Source organism: Pelodiscus sinensis, chromosome 6, assembly GCF_052426305.1.
Source record: "Pelodiscus sinensis isolate ZL-2025 chromosome 6, ASM5242630v1, whole genome shotgun sequence".
Classification (NCBI taxonomy): Eukaryota; Metazoa; Chordata; order Testudines; family Trionychidae; genus Pelodiscus; species Pelodiscus sinensis.
Window position 1 is genome coordinate 116,102,775 of NC_143057.1, and position 17,648 is coordinate 116,120,422.

At 44.3% G+C, this 17,648-nt stretch overlaps 1 protein-coding gene across 9 annotated transcripts in view; it reads right to left on the minus strand.

The window, feature by feature from the left end:
• SKA1 (spindle and kinetochore associated complex subunit 1) overlaps positions 1-17,648 on the minus strand; it is a 42,770-nt gene that overhangs the window by 20,591 nt on the left and 4,531 nt on the right. For 3 of the 9 annotated variants that reach the window (XM_075932676.2, XM_075932679.2, XM_089779449.1), the window contains 4 exons: positions 13,191-13,293; positions 11,134-11,258; positions 4,864-4,955; positions 1,939-2,070 (listed from right to left, as the gene is read on the minus strand). In XM_075932676.2, the coding sequence (XP_075788791.1) occupies positions 1,939-2,070; positions 4,864-4,955; positions 11,134-11,258; positions 13,191-13,278 (437 nt within the window). In that variant the 5' untranslated portion in view covers positions 13,279-13,293. Of the gene's footprint in view, positions 1-1,938; positions 2,071-4,863; positions 4,956-11,133; positions 11,259-13,190; positions 13,294-13,569; positions 13,642-14,223; positions 14,371-17,648 lie in introns of all 9 variants that reach the window. The other 6 variants (XM_075932672.2, XM_089779448.1, XM_075932678.2 and 3 more) reach the window with 4 other exon arrangements.

Consider the following 17,648-nt stretch of genomic DNA (forward strand, 5'->3'; position numbering starts at 1 on the left):
TGATTTACCAAGGACATTTTGTGTCATTTATACCAACACCACAGAACCACTTTAGCAGGTGGTTCTGAAAAGTTATAGGACTGTGATACAGGAATCCAGAAACCACTGAGATGCTTATATTAAGTAGAGTAAATGATGCCAAGTTCTCAGCACTGGACTTGGTCAAGTCAGATGGATCTAAAGACCTCCCAGCCATTTTGGCTGATATGGCACTCAGGCACTAGTCTTGATTGAACTGGTAGATCCAGGAATTTTCATCTACATATGGTGGTCACAGAGCCAAGTTGGGTGTCTAAAGATGATAGTGCTGGATCCTTGCTATCAAATTCAGCTGACCCAGATGGATCTAGAGACCTCCATGCATACCAGAGTGAACACAGAACCACTTCTGGCAAGCAGTTCTCCAGAGTCCTTGGTGCTTGGGCCACAATATTGGACTTGGATCAATCCAAATAGACCTGGTAGCTAGGACCACTTTCGCCAGTGGGTCTCTGAAGTCAAGAAGTGCCTCTCTGGCACAAACCTACTCAATCAGGACAGATACAGGGACTTCATTGCCACTGAAACCAAGAAGAATCTGAATTTACAGTGTTAGATTCACTTTATCAGGTCTCAAGAGCTTCCCTTGAAAGCTGAAACTTGAAGTGATTTTCCTGCCTTCCCACCACCAGATTACTCTCATGGTATACGGGCATCTCCTTTTTATCTGTCTTGAGAAAAGCTGATTGTCAATTAATCGAATAATAAAACAAAAATTGCCTTCAATGAACTAAAGGAGAAATCATCACATAAGAGTTGAGGATACCTAGTTAGAGCTATACTCACTATTCTTTGATGCCTAGAAGAAACTGAAAGGCATTTGGAGCTACCCCCCATTTTAAACTTTTGGAATCATCTATAAAGGATCAGTAAGGAGTGAGTGGCCCCAATGCATGCAGCTCACCAGGGGTGGGTCTACACTGCACCCATAGCTTGAAATAAGCTATGCAATTTGAGCTACGCAAATTGCGTAGCTTATTTAGCGTGTATTTCAAAATAGATTATTTTGAAATTTGGCACTGTCTATATAGTTCCAGATTTCAAAATTGAGCGCTATTTCAAAACATCCCTTAATCCTCATGAAACAAGATTTACTGGGACGTCAGAATAGCGCACCCGTTACTTTGAAAGCTATTTTGAAATAATGGGCACACTGCCAAGATATGGAAAATGTTATTTTGGGATACAAGAAGTATCCTGAAATAGCACCACTGTCTAGAGATACCCCTTGAAGATTCTGAAAACTCACAGTGCCAGCAACCTGAACCCCAAAAAATATGACACTCAAAAATTAACTGAGTTTTCTTATTGAATCCCATCATTTTTAAGAAACTAAGGGCTTGTCTAATCAAACAATTAGTGCACAGCAAGCTGTGCTGCAAATCTACAGTGCACTACCACGCCATATGCTAGCTGTCCAAGTGGACCCTGGACCTGTGCACAATAGTGCCCGTAGTATTCCACTGACTTACTTCAATTTCAAAGCAAAGATCAAAGCACGCTAAGAAACTCTTAGTGTATGGTAGTAGGTTCATGTGGATAGTGAGTACATGGCCTATGAATGCACTGTAGATTTACATCCCAAGCTTGTCATGCACTAAGTGCTTGTTTAAACAAGTCCAAATAGTTTCTATAATGAATTGAAACACTATTTTAATAAAATGTTAATTAAAGTGTGATGGAATATTTCACAAAAACAAAATTATTAATCAACATATTTATGATTCTCAAATACTTCAGGATTGTGCTAATTAGAATGAACACCATTTCCACTGCAACCATAAACATTTCATAAAACATTCCTGTCAGTCATTGATTATGAAAAGCTAATTTTTCCAAAATCTAAATTTGGCCCCCATTTATACCTAACATCAACTAGGAAAACGCTCATTTACTTACGCTGGAACATCTTCAAATTCCTGTGTCGTTATTAAGGGTGCTTCTTTAATAAACTTTGGCTCTCTTGTGGGTTTCTTTGCATGTTCAGTAACTTTACTTTGTTCTTCAGATTTCACAGTTAGTCCCACAGTGCTGTAAAATGAATGAGAGTTAAGTATAAAAATAGTGGATAATTGGTAGTTATGAACATACCAGTAAGTTACCAGATTTCTGTTCACATAAATCTACAATTCCTTTTCTTCCACTGATTTTCAGGACAAAATGACTATAATTTGCAATAATATATATATTAATTGACTGTTCATTATACCTCTACATTTTTTAGGTTGGAGAGGTTGCTATCAGTTTCAGTTAAAAGTTCAATATACCACTGTATTTCACAGAATGTGAGAAGCTTACTTTTCATCCTTTGCTTGTGGCTCAGAAACATGAGCCAGATTTTATGCTTATTGGTCTCATCATGAGATTTGAAATACCTCAGACTCCTTTAAAACACAGGTTCAAATCTTCGTAAGGCTGACTCTCCATCAGTTTATCCTATCCTACAAATAAAATGAACCTCATGCAGCCTGATGTGTAGTTCTTTTGAAACAGCCAGTCTTTTCTACTCTGAATGAACATTACAAATCCCATGGCACTTTTTAAAAAATCTGTGCCACCAAGCTCCACAGATCAATATCCTTAGGCAAAATCTGTTTCCTTTCTCCCCAGGGTTGTACTACTTGCCAGTTGTCCACTTGACTGTCTCCGTTCTACACATTCTAGGCAGCAATATGAGGAGAAGGCTATATTTCACTGATTTGTGTATCATTTGCTAAGTGCTATGGTATTCTGTGGAATGAACGTTGTCATGTAAACATAAAAAAAAAATTAAACTAAAGTTGAAATGCTATCTAATCAAAGACTGTTTTGCAACTTTGGCCCAAATTTAAGCATGAATGACAGTTCTGGGGCTTCTCTTTGAAGTCTGGGGTTAAAATCTCTTTGAAGCAATATGCATGTTTTAAGGCAGTGGTACCCAGCGCGGTGTCTGCGGGCACCATGGCGCCCGCGGAGTGATCTGGGCCAGCCCCGCCCCCGGACAGGTGGTGCATGGGCGCTGCCGGCCCCTGGGTGCGCAGCGTATGGGTGGCCCCGCCCCCGGGAGCATGGTGCAAGGGCTATGCCAGCCCTGGGAATGCAGCGTATGGGCAGTGATGGCGCTTGGGCGCGCGGCACAGGCATGGTGCTGGCCCCAGGTGCACAGCACAGGGGCAGCGCCATCCCCGGACGCAAAGCACATGGGCGGCCCCGCCCCTGGGTGCGCGGTACATGCGCTGTGCCGGCCCTGGGCTCATGGTGTATAAGCGTCCTTGCCCCTGGGCACGTGGAATAGGAGTGGCACCAGCCCCAGACGCACAGTACATGGGCGACCCTGCCCCCGGGCGCGTAGTGCATGGGCTGTGCTGTACCCGAGCGTGCGGCATATGGGCGTCCCCGCCCCGAGCACACAGCACAGGAGCAGCGCCGGCCCTGGGAGTGCGGCGCATGGGTGGCGCTGGCACTGCACACGAGGCGCATGGGTGGCCCCGCCCCCGGTGCGTGCGCAGCCCCGTCTCCGGTCACGTGTGCGGCCCCGCCCCCGGGTGCCTGGTGCATGAGTGGCCCCGCTCCGGGCGCCCGGCAGCCCCAAAAGGTTGGGGACCACTTGTTTTAAGGTCATTGAGAGACCACACTAATACCAACCCTGGAACTTTCCCTTGCAACAAACCCCGGTGCCAGCTTTGTCTACATATTTACTTGGACCTTACCATGCCAGTTACAACATCAAGAACACATATTCCTGTTCATCCAGAAATATAATTTATTCCATCATGTGCCTGAAGTGTCAGTCTGCTATGTACATTGGACAAACTTCTCAGACACTTCGCCAAAGAATCAATGCACATAAAACAGACATCAGGCTCTCTCGCAGAGAGAAAACTGTTGCATGCCATTTTAACCAGACTGACCATTCTCTCAATGACCTTAAAACATGCATACTGCTTCAAAGAGATTTTAACTCCAGACTTCAAAGAGAAGCCTCAGAACTGTCATTCCTGCTTAAATTTGACACTTTATGTATGGGCCTTAACAAAGATGCTAATTATCTCACCCATTACAAAGATAGCTTCCCCAGTTATCATCCCTAATATCATGATCTCACAGACACTAACTTCCCCCCCTCACCCCATCCTCTGTTCTAATGATTTGTCAATTTTATATGTGTTTACTTTTTTTTTTTAATTGTATCACTTTGGTATATATGGTCGTGCCAATTTTCTTCCACAAATTGATTTGAGGAAGTGGGTCTGGCCCAAGAAAGCTTATCATCTAATAAACCATCTTGTTAGTCTTTAAAGTGCTGAATAGTCCTGTATTTTGTTTCAGCTACACCAGACTAACACGGCTACATCTCTATCACTATTCTAGAAGTGAAAAAGCCTTCCAGACCTATTAGCAGAACATCAAACAGGTGAAAAAGCCATTCAAATGATAATGAAGCCATGTAACATGCCTTTGCCAATCCCCGGGTTATAAGGTCAGTTTCTGAATTTACCATGTTAGTCAACAGAACCTTAGTTTAAAATTTGCTTTAAAAATATTCGTGTGTTGCTGAAAATTATAAAATCACATCTCTAAAAAAATCACTGTCATCCCCTCCCCTGGGCTACTATTGGGCATAAGGACACCAGTGTAATAGTACTATGTAGAGCCCCATAAATCCAAAGAACATCACTGCCTTATCTAGGCAGGTAAGCTTTTGTTTTGTATGTGTGAATATTTCTAACACTGTACAGTACTTGTCTGAATCCCAAAGATTTGCAGCTAATATCTAATACTAGGAGCTAAGATTTTTACACTGCAAATGGAACCAGAACATCTGCCTAGGAGAGTAATACATACCACTTTGGGACTGCTTTGGGCAGATGAGGAGGAATATTTTCACGAAGGTGCTGTGCTTCATTATAGTCCCTCTCAATACACTTCTGCATCTCCTGAAATGAATGATATTGGACTCTATCAGTAGTCTGAAGTTACTGAAAATGGTGCTATCAAGACTGTTCCCTACTCTGGCATGACGATTGCAGGAGTTGGGGGCCTGCAAGAGCACTCCAAAACCTTGCTTCTACAGGCTCTGGTACAACAACTTCCCCACACAAAATCCTAATACCCAGATTTTGGGGGACCCGCTGCCACCACCCAAGTAATTCCAAGAAAATCAGTGAAGAGATCACTTGGGAAATCCCCTCCCTAAGGTAAAACAATCCTCCCTGCCCCAACCTCCGTTTTGCTTGGAGTTGGGAAAAACAGAGGGAATCCACAGACAACAATGGACTCTGCCCTTCTAACTAGGCTCTTAGTCCTACAGACACAACAATCAACCAATACCAGTTAATGAGAAAAAAAAACAATTTTTTATTATAAAAACAAAACTACAGTTGCAAGCATAGTAAATTGGCTAGATGGAAAGAGACACCATTTGATACAGATAGTCAGGGAAAACACCTGGCTGTAAGGCTTAGTTACAAAAGAGAAAAAAATTAACAAGCTCAGACATGGTTTCCAAACCCCAATAAGGAAAACAATAAACCCTGACGGTCTAGCTAAACTTTTCCCTACTTACACATTTTAAGAAGTCCGTTGTTGGAGAGAGAAGCATCTCCCATCTCTCTCAACACCTGGGAGAAATTGCTCTGATCTCAAACAAAGAAGAGAGAGAGAAAAAAACCCTCTATTCCGGTTTGAAATTCCTACCTGCATTGTTATTGGCTGACTGCCCGACACCTTGATTATGACAGGTACAATGGAGATGGTTCCATTTACTGCATAGATGTGAAGAATGACCCTTTACAAATATGTCCTATTGTGATTAATGAACTTTATTATTTCTTCAATAGAGATCCTCTTTCCTTATTCCTCAGAAACAATCAGTGGAACTTAGAGATTCAACTGCTTTTCATTCTAAATAACCTGAGCCAGTGAAGCTAACAGTGAGCCAGTTATAGTGGGAATAAAATCTAAAAAGAAGGTGGCCACTATAGAGAATAAAATTCTGCTTGCTACTAGCCAGAGGGAGAAAACAGGAAGAATAAAACTGCCTGCAATTAAGAGTTAACAAAGGAGTGCCAAGTACTTCCCATTAGCATGCAAAAGAAGCCAAACTTCTGAGGGGAAGGGACCAATGAGGTTATACTCCAATCTAACAGCTGTGAAATTTAAGATAAATTCTGCTTGTATGTCATAATTTCATTATTGTTTCTAACTTTTTATTACTAAGGACAGTTTTATGAAAACAGGAACTTTGTTTCTGAAGCTTTGCCTCTTCCTGTTTTTCTCTTAACCTGATGTTATAATTGTGTGTGACATGATTATTTCCACAGCAACTAATTGCTTTTAGAGAATCATTTTCCTACCAACACTGCCAGAAACCATCTTGTAATAAGATTTCAGTTTCAATAACTTGATTGACATGACAAGATACTCAAGTTGCCAGACTTACTAAACCAATCTCAAGGCATGGGGAAGAATGACAGTAAGTACAGAAGTTTTATACAATGGATCTATTTTACATTACAATCTAGTTCTGATCAGGTGGCAGGATGCCTTGTCTCTGCATCATAAAGCTTTTTTTCCTTGCATGATTTTACCATTTCCTTGTAATAGTCCTGTAATTAAGTTTGACTATAACTGCAATTTAAGAAAAACAGAATGTGACAGTATTTTCATAATAGAACTATATTCATTAGAGAAGATAAATAATAAGAGCAAAACCTTGAAAAGGTCACATATAGGCGACTATTCCTGTATGAACTGTGGGACCCAAAGTATGTACAAATCATTTTATTGTCAGAACCCAGATGAGAATGCTAGAAAATAGCGGTAAAATAAAAAAATATTCTAGGCAGTGACATACAAACAAGCACATAGCTTGCTTCACTGCCTTAAAAAATCCTGACTTCAGTAATGATTTGAGCAGATAAAGTAGACAATTATAGACATACATTTCAACTTGGGTGCAGAATAAGACTACGTGGGGCTAGCTCCACCAGGGCGAAAGATGAGTCCATTCATAGGCAATTTTCCTAGTCTGAAGAGGGAAGACTTGATCCAAATCTCATTTGCTTGGTCCCAAAATGCACGAACGAGTGATGAATATTTTGTTGATGCAACAAATGCATTATACTTCTCTACTGAACTCACTTGCTATAACATTCTCATACTTCAAAGACATACCACTTAAGGACCAAGAAAGGGATCATTACAGTGATCACAGGGTTCATGATTCTAAAGAATGGTAAATGAGAAAACAGCAAAATAAAAATGTATTTCAAGAAGGCAGACTTGAGTAACTCAGAGCTGGTAGGTAAGGTCCCAAAACTAAGAGGTAAAACAATTGAAGACAGCAGTTTTTCAAAAGGACTGTGACGGGCCCGCTGGGACCCGCACTGCCCTGGGGGGACCTCACCCGCTCGCCCTGCAGAGGAGCAGAGCAGGGCAGGGAGGAGCAGCGGCACGCCCAGCTCCCAGCCCGCCGCATCCGGGGTTGGGCACGGTGAGATACTGAGAGCCCGGCCAGGGAGAAGGCAGGGTGGAACAACGCCAGTCCGCTCCAGCGACCGCCGTGTCACCAGGTGGCCCCGAAAGGCCCTCAGGGCAGAGTCCCGTAATCACCGACAGACATCCCAGGGCGTGAGGATGCCCAGGGGGCAAGCTAACGCGGCGTCTCAGCCGCGTCCGGGACATTCGAAAAGCAGAGACAGAGGGGGGGCTCCGGGACATTCGAAAAGCAGATACAGAGGGGGGGCTACGGAGACAGGAGCCGCGGGCCAGCATAACAGAGGGGGACCGTCCCCCCTCAGGGGAGAAGCGTGCAGGGGAACGCCTGTACAAGGCGGAACCCAGCCGAGCCGGAGGAGGAGGACGGCGGACGGATAAGTCCCTGGGACCAACCGGCGGGGCTTTTAGCCAGAGAGGGGGTTAGGAAGCAGCCCAGGGCAGAGCGTTTCTGGTGCCTGTGGGCTGACAAGCTTCAGGATGGAACCCCGTCAGCTGGAGAAGGGATTTACCTCTCCAACCCTTAGGGCCCCAGGCTGGGACCCGGTGGAGAGGGCGGGCCTGGGTCCCCCTACCCAGCCCACACACACACACACACTCCGCCTTCACCCATGTGACTCTAGGCGAGGAGCCTCGGTGAACACAGGATCTCAGGTCACTCGAACCCGGACCCCGGGGAGGAGCCAGGGAGAAGAGGCAAGGGACCCCGTAACATTTACAAAGACCAGACGGGTCCGCTGGGCCCCTCTCTCGTGGTTGGGAGAGGATGCTTGTACCCTTAAAATCCATTACAAATTTAGACCCCTAACAAAGACTAGACGGTGGGTCTGCTGGGTCTTACCCCTTCCCCTCGCCCCAGACAGGGGAGGAGGGTGGTGCTCTCACCCTTAAAATCCATCACAAGGACATTATTAAAAGTGCAAGACTAAACAATTCCACTGCATAGAAAAGATAGGAAGTATGGCAAGAAACCACACTGGCTTCAACGGGAGATGTTGAATTATCTAAAAATCAAAAACACTTAACATCTATGCCAGGAAAGATAATGGAGCAAATAATTAAGGAGTTCATCTGCAAACATCTGCACGATAATATGGCAATAAATAACAGTCAGCATGGATTTGTCAAGAACAAATCATGTCAAACTAATCTGACAGCTTTCTTTGATAGGATAACAAGTCTTATGAATAAGGGGGAAGCAGCAGATATGGTATACCTAGACTTTAGTAAAGCATTTGATACAGTCTCACATGACCATCTTATGAATAGATTAAGAAAACACAACCTAGATGGAGCTACTATAAGGAAGGTGCATAACTGATTGGATAACTGCTCTCAGAGAGTAGTTATTAATGGCTCATAGTTATGCTAGAAGGGGATAACAAACGGGTTCCACAGTGGTCTGTTTCGGGATTTGTTTCTGTTCAGTATCCTCATTGACGATTTAGATATTGGCATAGAAAGTATGCTTATAAAGTTTGCAGATGATACCAAGCTGGGAAGGATTGCAAGTGCTTTGAAAGATAGGGTCATAATTCAAAATGATCTGAACAAACTGGAGAAATGGTCTGAGGTAAATAGGATGAAGTTTAATAAGGACAAATGCAAAGTACTCCACTTACGAAGGAATAATCAGTTTCATACATACAGAAAGGGAAATGACTATCTAGGAAGGAGTACTATAGAAAGGGATCTAGGGGTTATAGCGGCCCACTAATTAAATACGAGTCAACAGTGTGACCTGTTACAAAAAAGCAAACATGATTCTGGAATGCATTAACAGGAGTATTGTGAGCAAGACACAAGTCGTCATTCTTCTACTCTACACTGCGCTGATTAGGCCTCAGTTGGAGTATTGTGTCCAATTCTGGGCACCACATTTCAGGAGAAATTGGAGACGGTCCAGAGAACAAAAAAATGATTAAAGGTCTAGAAAACATGACCCCTGAGGAAAGACTGAAAGAACTGGGTTTGTTTAGTTTGGAAAAGAGAAGACTGAAAGGGGACATGATAGCAACTTTTAAGTACCTAAAAGGTTGTCACAAAGAGGAGGGAGAAAAAATATTCTTAACCTCTGATGATCGGACAAGAAGCAATGGGCTCAAATTGGAGTAAGGGAGAATTAGGTTGCACATTAGGAAAAACTTCCTAACTGTCAGGGTGGTTAAACACTAGAATACATGGTCTAGGGATGTCGTGGAATCTCCACACAGGAGATATTTAAAACCAGGTTTGATAGACATCTATCAGGGACTATCTAGATCAGGGCTACTCAACACATGGCCTATTTGTTTGCAGCCTGCGGTGCAGTTTGGTTTTATGCAGGGCTCAACACATGGCCTGTGGGTGGGAGCCAAAACAAGAGTAGTCAATATAATGGTCTTTTGCTTATATGCATTTTAGTAGTTAAATTTTATCTCGTGTTAGTACTCTTCCTCTCTAATTGCCTACTAATGGTTCTTATCTGCCTTTTCTGACTATCCAGTCTTTCGGTGTTGTTTTTCCTGTTACATTCCAGCTCGGCTTCCCCTTGATATTTTTTAATACTCACTGCCTCTTGTTTCCCCCCACTCCCATTTTTTTTCCTTCTTCCTCCATCCCTTGTCCTCTGTGTGAAATAAGCTATTCACATATATATTTGCATGTATATGCAACCACACTTAAATTGCAGTCCTCGGCATGTGCTGAATATCACTGGGGACCCTGGGGCTTCCAAAATTGAGTAGCCCTGATCTAGATGGTCCTTGGTCCTACTGTAAGAGCAGGGGACTAGACTCGATAATTTCTTGAGGTCCCTTCCAGTTCTAGTACTCTGTGATTCTGGACTGGTCTGAGGGATTCCTTTAAAGCAGTGGTTCTCAAAGTGCGGTCCACAACTGACTTGCAGGTGGGCCGAGGGCTCATGGCTCGCCCCTGCTCCTGCAGCCGGGAACCTACATTGGTGCTCCCAGGCACTGCCCCCCACTGCTATTTCTATTGGCCATATTTCCAGCAAATGGGAGCAGCGGGGAAAGCCTCCCAGCAAGCCATTTCCTGTATTACCACTGCCCTTGCCCCCAGCTGAGGGAGCCACTTCCTTCCCCCACAGCCTGCAAGGCTTCTTCCACAATGAGAAGCTGGTGATGGTGCTCCCACCTGGGAGGGGAAGAAAGTGGTTCCCCCAAAAGGGGGAAGGGGGAGCAGCAGCACAAGAAATCACTTGGAGGCTTTCCCCGCTGCTCCCATTGACTGGAATCATGTCAAATGGGAGCAGCAGGAGGCGGTACTTGGGAGTAGTGGGAGGCACGAAGGAAAGGAAGTGCTCCCCCTCCTCCTCCTACCAAGATCCCAAACCCCCAGCCTGCACCAACACCCTATCTCCCTGCCAGACCTCCTCATACTCTGCCTGTTCCTGCACCCAATCTCCACCCCCAGTCCGCTCCTCCACCCTACCTCTCAGCCAGATGCCCCCTCTACTCTCTCCAGCAGCCACTTTGTCATCATGGGTGGTTGGCTGGTGGTCCATGGAAAGGTCTGCGTTGAGCAGGATGGATCACAGGCCAGAATGTTTGAGAACCACTGCTTTAAAGCTTTCCAGTTTTATATTAAGATGCTACAAACAAAACAAAATAAGATTACCTTAAGTGAATTCTTTAGTCTTTCTTGTTTCTCAACTTCTATTTCCATTTTATTTAGGAGTTCATTTGCGAGAAACATCTCATGCCCTATTTTGCAGAGCACAGATTTCAAGGATGGCTCCTGACCTGTCAAAGAGACAGAGATAGAGAGAGAGATAGAGAGAATGAGAATGCAAAATAAAAGAAAAAACAAAACACAAGTTCAATACCATCTTAGCAAGGAGATAAGAGCTGGAAATAAAACATTAATCTACAGTTAGATCTTAGCAAAACAGTAAAATATTAATCAAACTAAATCTATCTTACACATATATAAAAGTCTGGGTTAAAAAAAATACTATTAAAATTGCAAAGTCAAGCACTCAGAAGTTATGAAATACCAGAATTAGGGCTGCCTGAAACAACCTGAATGTTGCCGGGTCACTGAGCACAGCTGGCCCTCCTTACTCCTGCCTCTGCTAGGCTAAGATAAAATTGGAGACCCTGGGGTTCAGCAACCACTGTGTACAACTACTACCTTAAATTCCTCTCCTCCAACTCTATCCTCAGCCCTTTTGCATCTGGCTTCCGATGTCTCCCTCCAGTGAAAGTGCCTTCACTAAAGTTTCTAATGATCACTTCATGGCTATATTTCAACTCACCCCTAATATCGTATGGTGGAAAAACCAGTTCGACAGAGAGGGGTCAGATTTCTATCCATCTACCCATAGTGTTAAAGGAGATTAGGCTTTTTTCTTTTTTGCTTGCCATAACCATATGCGGTATTAACATTATTAAACGCTCTCCCTCCTGCCCAGCAGCAGAACTAACCCTTTTGTTAGAAGTTCGACACACACACCAAGAACTTATCATAATAGACACTAATCTACTCTCTTATGTTTACAAGTGATCCACTGGGCGTTAGAGTAGATACATTTTAGGTGGGGTAAGGGAGAACCTAGTGTACTGCTGGCCATGATGTATCTGTTCTGTAGATAAACCATCAGTCTAAGAGGCTATCAGAGAAGAACCATTCAGTTGCCCAGATCCTCTGATATCTCCTCTAACTCATTGTTACTGTTTCTTTAATCCCAAATCCTTGTCCCTACTTTTTTCAGGTTGTCCTCCATATTTTGTTGTCTTCTGTGTCTATTAAGCTCTCCTCTACTCAAGAAAGCCCCAGCTACTTCTGGTAGTTAAAATAGACTGGCATGTGACACAAACACCAAATCCATGGTCGGTGGTCTCAGATAAACACAGTACCTTTCCAAAAAAAAATAAATAAAAATAAAAGGATACAGCTATTCAAGAAGATCAGCATCAACAAAAATGATCCCAAAGCTGTACGTAAGTAAGAGGAAAATAGCATCTTGAAATGATCATCAGATGGTCAATTCTTGCAGGAAAGTCTTTTGCTGGTATAATTTATCTACCCAAACATACTATGGATGTTAGATAGTAATTAATTGAATAATTGTGTAACCACTTCAAATTTTAAAAGTTACACAATTATTCTATAGTCTCTGGGGCTAGGGGCTGGCAGCCAGTGCACTCTCATCTCCACTAACAGGGAGCCCCCTGCCATCCTGCACTGTATTAGAGGCAACAGCGCAGGGTTGTAGGCAGAGCTGGCCCACGAGGACAGCCAGTTTAAAAACTGGCTCCCCACGCAGACCAGCTCCCACCTGCTGCCCCACACCACTGCCTCTGATACAGAGGCAGCAGTGTGAGGCAGCAGCCTCTGTTCATGGGGAGTACACCAGCATCCCATAGAAAAGCCTCTGTCTGCAGCAAGTCTGGGACTACCACAGACAGAGGCAGTTCCACAGCAGCTTCCCCTGCCTCCTGTCCCATGCTGCTGCCTCTAATAGAAGCAGCAACATGGGGGGGGGGGGAGGGACCTGCTCCTGCCTCCCACCATTGCTACCTCTGATACAAAAGCAGCAAGGGTGACAGCAGGTATAGTTGATAGGATTAACCACTAAGCCTAGGCTTTCAGTTAATCGTGTAATCAATAACACATTAACTTCCCTAAAACACACTCCCCTGAATACGAAAACACCTACAGAACTCTCTTACCCATGTTTCTTAACTGAAGAGTCTTTTTGATTGTTAAAATCTTTGTGTTGATGTGAGAGCATAAATCTTCCAAATCTGAAGAGGCCATATTCCCACTACTGCCCTAGAAACAGAAAAATACATTGATACCTTTAAGATATCCACATTGTAAGCACAAGGTTTTTGCTACACTTTGTGCTGTGTATGGCCCCAAGTGCAATTGGATGACCCCGGTATGCACGATGACAATGGACAGCAATTGGCTCTTAAATGACAAAAAGTACATACTTCACCAGTGGATAGAACATTCCAGTAACTTCCTAATCACCTCCAATATTTCTGAAGAAGCAACTAATGCTCTTCCAGAATACCCACTTACAGAACTTGCACTAGCTCCTACCTTGTATGAGACCATAACAGCAGATGTCACAAGGAAAAACACCTGTCTTTTGATCCTTCCATGATGGGATGGCTAGAGATGTGGAAAATGGTGAGATATCAAATCCTTTCCCAACTCCAATGACACCAGACAAGGCTGAATGCTGACCCCACATTCTTTCTGAACCCTTTTTCCCCCACTGTATCTATGGATGTATTTCATGACTTTGACAGAGCATTTATATACTTCTACACCAATGGGAAGCTGTTCAATTTGCATTTTAGTTTCACAATCAGTTTCAGTTGAGAAAACTAAAGTACCATACCAATATATGCTAGGGTAGTGTTTCCCAATTTTATTTATCGAGGGGGGGAAAAAAACCCCACTACCGGGGAAAATTTGTCAAAAAAAGGAGACCTGTGGGCCAAAATGCGGTCACGCATGTCCCAAGCGGACTTTGGAAACGCAGAGTGGCAGCAGGGAAGGGGAGGTGAGATGTCTGAAAGCTGGCGGGAAACCAGAGAAGGGGCCGGCTCCTCTCTGTCTCTTTAAGGGGGGGCAGGGGGAGAGAAGTGATCAAGTTCGCATGAAACCCTTACTTTCACTTTGCGGAACCCTGGGGTTCTGCGAAGCACTATTTGGGAAACACTGTGCTAGGGGAATGCTCATACCTACCTTAGTATTAAATCAACTGAGCTCCTCAAGATCATGGAGAAGTTTTGCTACCAAGGGGAAACGGCATCACAGAAAGCCACAACTGAGGAGATTGCCCATCACTTATCCAAGGCCTGCTTCTCATCTGAAATGAATCACTCCCCCCACCTATGGAATGATAGGGGTGTCAAAATAAGCAATAAGCTAAATTTCTATTATTCTTCCAACCCTTCTATGTGGTTGTTTAATGTGGACAACATATCACAGGTTCATAGATGCTTTCTTTAGTCTGTTTGCAGGGTCAATTTGTGGGACATAATGAAATTCTTAATTGTTGTTGGATATCTAACATTCAAAGAAAGCTCATAAAAGTTCTGCTGTATTGGTCCGGGCATCTTGTTCATATGGTCAATTGATACAGATTCAAGGCCATACTTATGGTCAGCTAAAGCAAAGCACCCAGTTTCATGGTGGCCAATACAAAACAATAGTCAAACTTGAAAGCATGTCAGACTGACCCCAAGAACTAGGAAGCAACAGTCCATGACAGGGAAAGCTAGCAGAAGATACGTTATGTTGCCATTAACTGCTTTGAACAAAAACAAATTAACGCCATATATGAAAAATTTGAACAGCACAAAATAAAGTTGCTACATACTGCACTTATTATGGACAGACTTGTGTGCCCACATATAGCTGCATTCGTATGAATTCCCCTATATATATTCATCCATGGCATCTGCTGAATTCTTATACATTAACATCAATATGAACGCCATCATCACAGTCCTTTGTTTTGCAAAGAGAATTTAAAATATACATTACTTAGACAAAAAAGGAATTTCATCTAGCTTTTCCTGAAACAGCAGACATAGTAAACGCTATACAGGTAGTCCCCGACTTACGTCGGATCCGCACTTACAAACGGGACTTCTCTCGCCCCGGAGCTCACGGGCAGCGGATCGCCACCCGTGTCCTCCGGGGCGAGAAAAGCTTCTCCCGGTCTCCCTAGTCTGCTGGGGGGGTCCAGCAAAGCCGCTGGACCCGCCCCAGCAGACCAGAGACACCCGAGCAAAGCTGCCCAGGCGGCGGGAGTCCCGCTGCCTGGGCGGCTTTGCTTGTTTGCCCCGGAGCAAAGCCGCCCAGGCAGCGGGACTCCCCCCGCCGAGGCAGCTTTGCTCCTGTCCCCCTGGTCTACTGGGGGGAGTCCAGCAAAGCCGCTGGACCCCCCCAGCAGACCAGGGACACCCGAGCAAAGCCGCCCAGGCGGGGGGAGTCCCGCTGCCTGGGCGGCTTTGCTCGTTTGCCCCAGAGCAAAGCCGCCCAGGCAGCGGCTTTGCTTGGGTGTCCCTGGTCTGGGCTGTCCCGCTGCGGCGTGCTCAGCAGCTTTGCTCCCCGTCTCCCTGGTCTGCAGGGAGACAGGGAGCAAAGCCTTGGAGCACGCCCGCAGCGGGACAGCCCGGGTGCGCTTGGGCTGTCCCGTTGCGGGCGTGCTCCGCAGCTTTGCTCCTGTCCCCCTGGTCTGCTGGTGCCCCCCCCCCCCAGCAGACCAGGCTTTTCTTGCCTACCCCTGGGGTAGAGCAGCTGGGGGCTGCCGGGTTGGTCCCGCAGCACTGCTCTGGAGCAACCCAGCAGCACCCCAGCTGCTCTGCCCCAGGCGTCCTGATTCAGCTGCTGCTGGTCAGTTTCAGCAGCGGCTGAATCAGGACGCCTGGGGCAGAGCAGCTGGGGTGCTGCTGGGTTGCTCCAGTAGAGCCGAGGAGCCGCCTACTGGAGCAACCCAGCAGCACCCCACCTGCTCTGTCCCAGGCGTCCCCAAGTCAGCCACTGCTGAAACTGACCAGCGGCTGACTACAGGAAGCCCCTGCCCCAGGCTTCCTGGAATCAGCCGCTGATCAGTTTCAGCAGCAGCTGACTTGGGGACGCCTGGGTTTCTTAAGTTGAATGTGTATGTAAGTCAGAACTGGCATCCAGATTCAGCCGCGGTTGAAACTGATCAGTTTCAGCAGTGGCTGACGCCAGTTCCGACTTACATACAGATTCAACTTAAGAACAAACCTACAGTCCCTATCTTGTACGTAACCCGGGGACTGCCTGTATAGGATAGCAAAATTAAAACAGGGCAGAGAGCATAATGGAATAGACGGTAAACTAGAGAAGTGTGCTTGAACTCTAGACACAAAATGTTAATATTAGTCCTTGGATTTATGGGACTGTACTGGCTCCCTCTGGTGGTTTAGCGGTACCTGAAAACGAAGGGATTTGTTGTGTTTGTTTTTATAATGCAAATACTAACCCATGGTATAGCCAAATATGCCTGATAAAGCTCATACATTTGAGAAGTCTTTCACACATTGCCACAGAATTGGTAAAATGTCAGACTCATATAAGACACACTTATTTAAGAAAATTCAGAACAGAAAAATCTAGACTCTAAATATAGATTCCTAGTCAAAATACTAAAAAGAAATTTAACTTGGAAATACATATAGGGAAAAAATTAATAAAATGCTCTGAGGTTTAAGAAACAAATGCTTGAGACCCATGATTCATTGCATGAGGCTGGGGGCATTCTTAAAGCATAATGGATAGTATGAACACATTGAAACTCTATATTTTGAAGTATACATGACATAATTCTCCTACTTACCCTACAACTAGCCAAAGGCACTACTCCTCACCAACACGTGCACAAATTCAGAGTTTCTAAACTAAATTATTTTGTATATTACAAGTCAAAAATAATTTCTCCACAAATATTCATGTTTATAATCCCACGTCTCTCAAACGTATTTTTTTTTTTTTTTTGCTAATCATAACCAGAGAAAGAGAACTGTTAAAAGTGGCGGATAATTTGTACTGTAGATACAGCCTTTGGATTTATTGGCTCATAATTTTATGGTCAGTCTATTCAATCACAGTGACCTATTCTGACACAACAGTACCCTATTTAAAAGGACAAAAACAGCTGCCAGAGTATTTACAACCAGGGGCCCTGAACTTTGGATATCACATCTCCCCCTTTTTTGAAGCAGCACAATTCTGTTACTCGTCAGGGCAGACTACTATGCTCACTGTCTCCTCAAGGTGTTTAGGCCTGTGATACATTTCAAAAGCTGGCATTGTGGTTGGAGTGCTTTTTGTTTTCTCTCCTGGTGTTGAAGAACATCCTGGGATATATTTTCATTTGTGTTAGTATTTACACTTTTATTTTATGGTGGTCACCTAAAGTCATAGGGAATTTTTTAGGAAATAAAAGTCCATAGAATGCTAAAGGATAAAAACTCTGTAAATACAATGGTAAGTCAAAAAGTATCTGCAATGTATTTATTAAAATTAACACAACAGCAATACAGAACTCAGAAGTGTGTCATTTTTCAACATAGTTCCCCTGCTTTTCAACACACTTGGTCTAGCGTCGCACAAGTTTTTGTATGCCTTCAGAA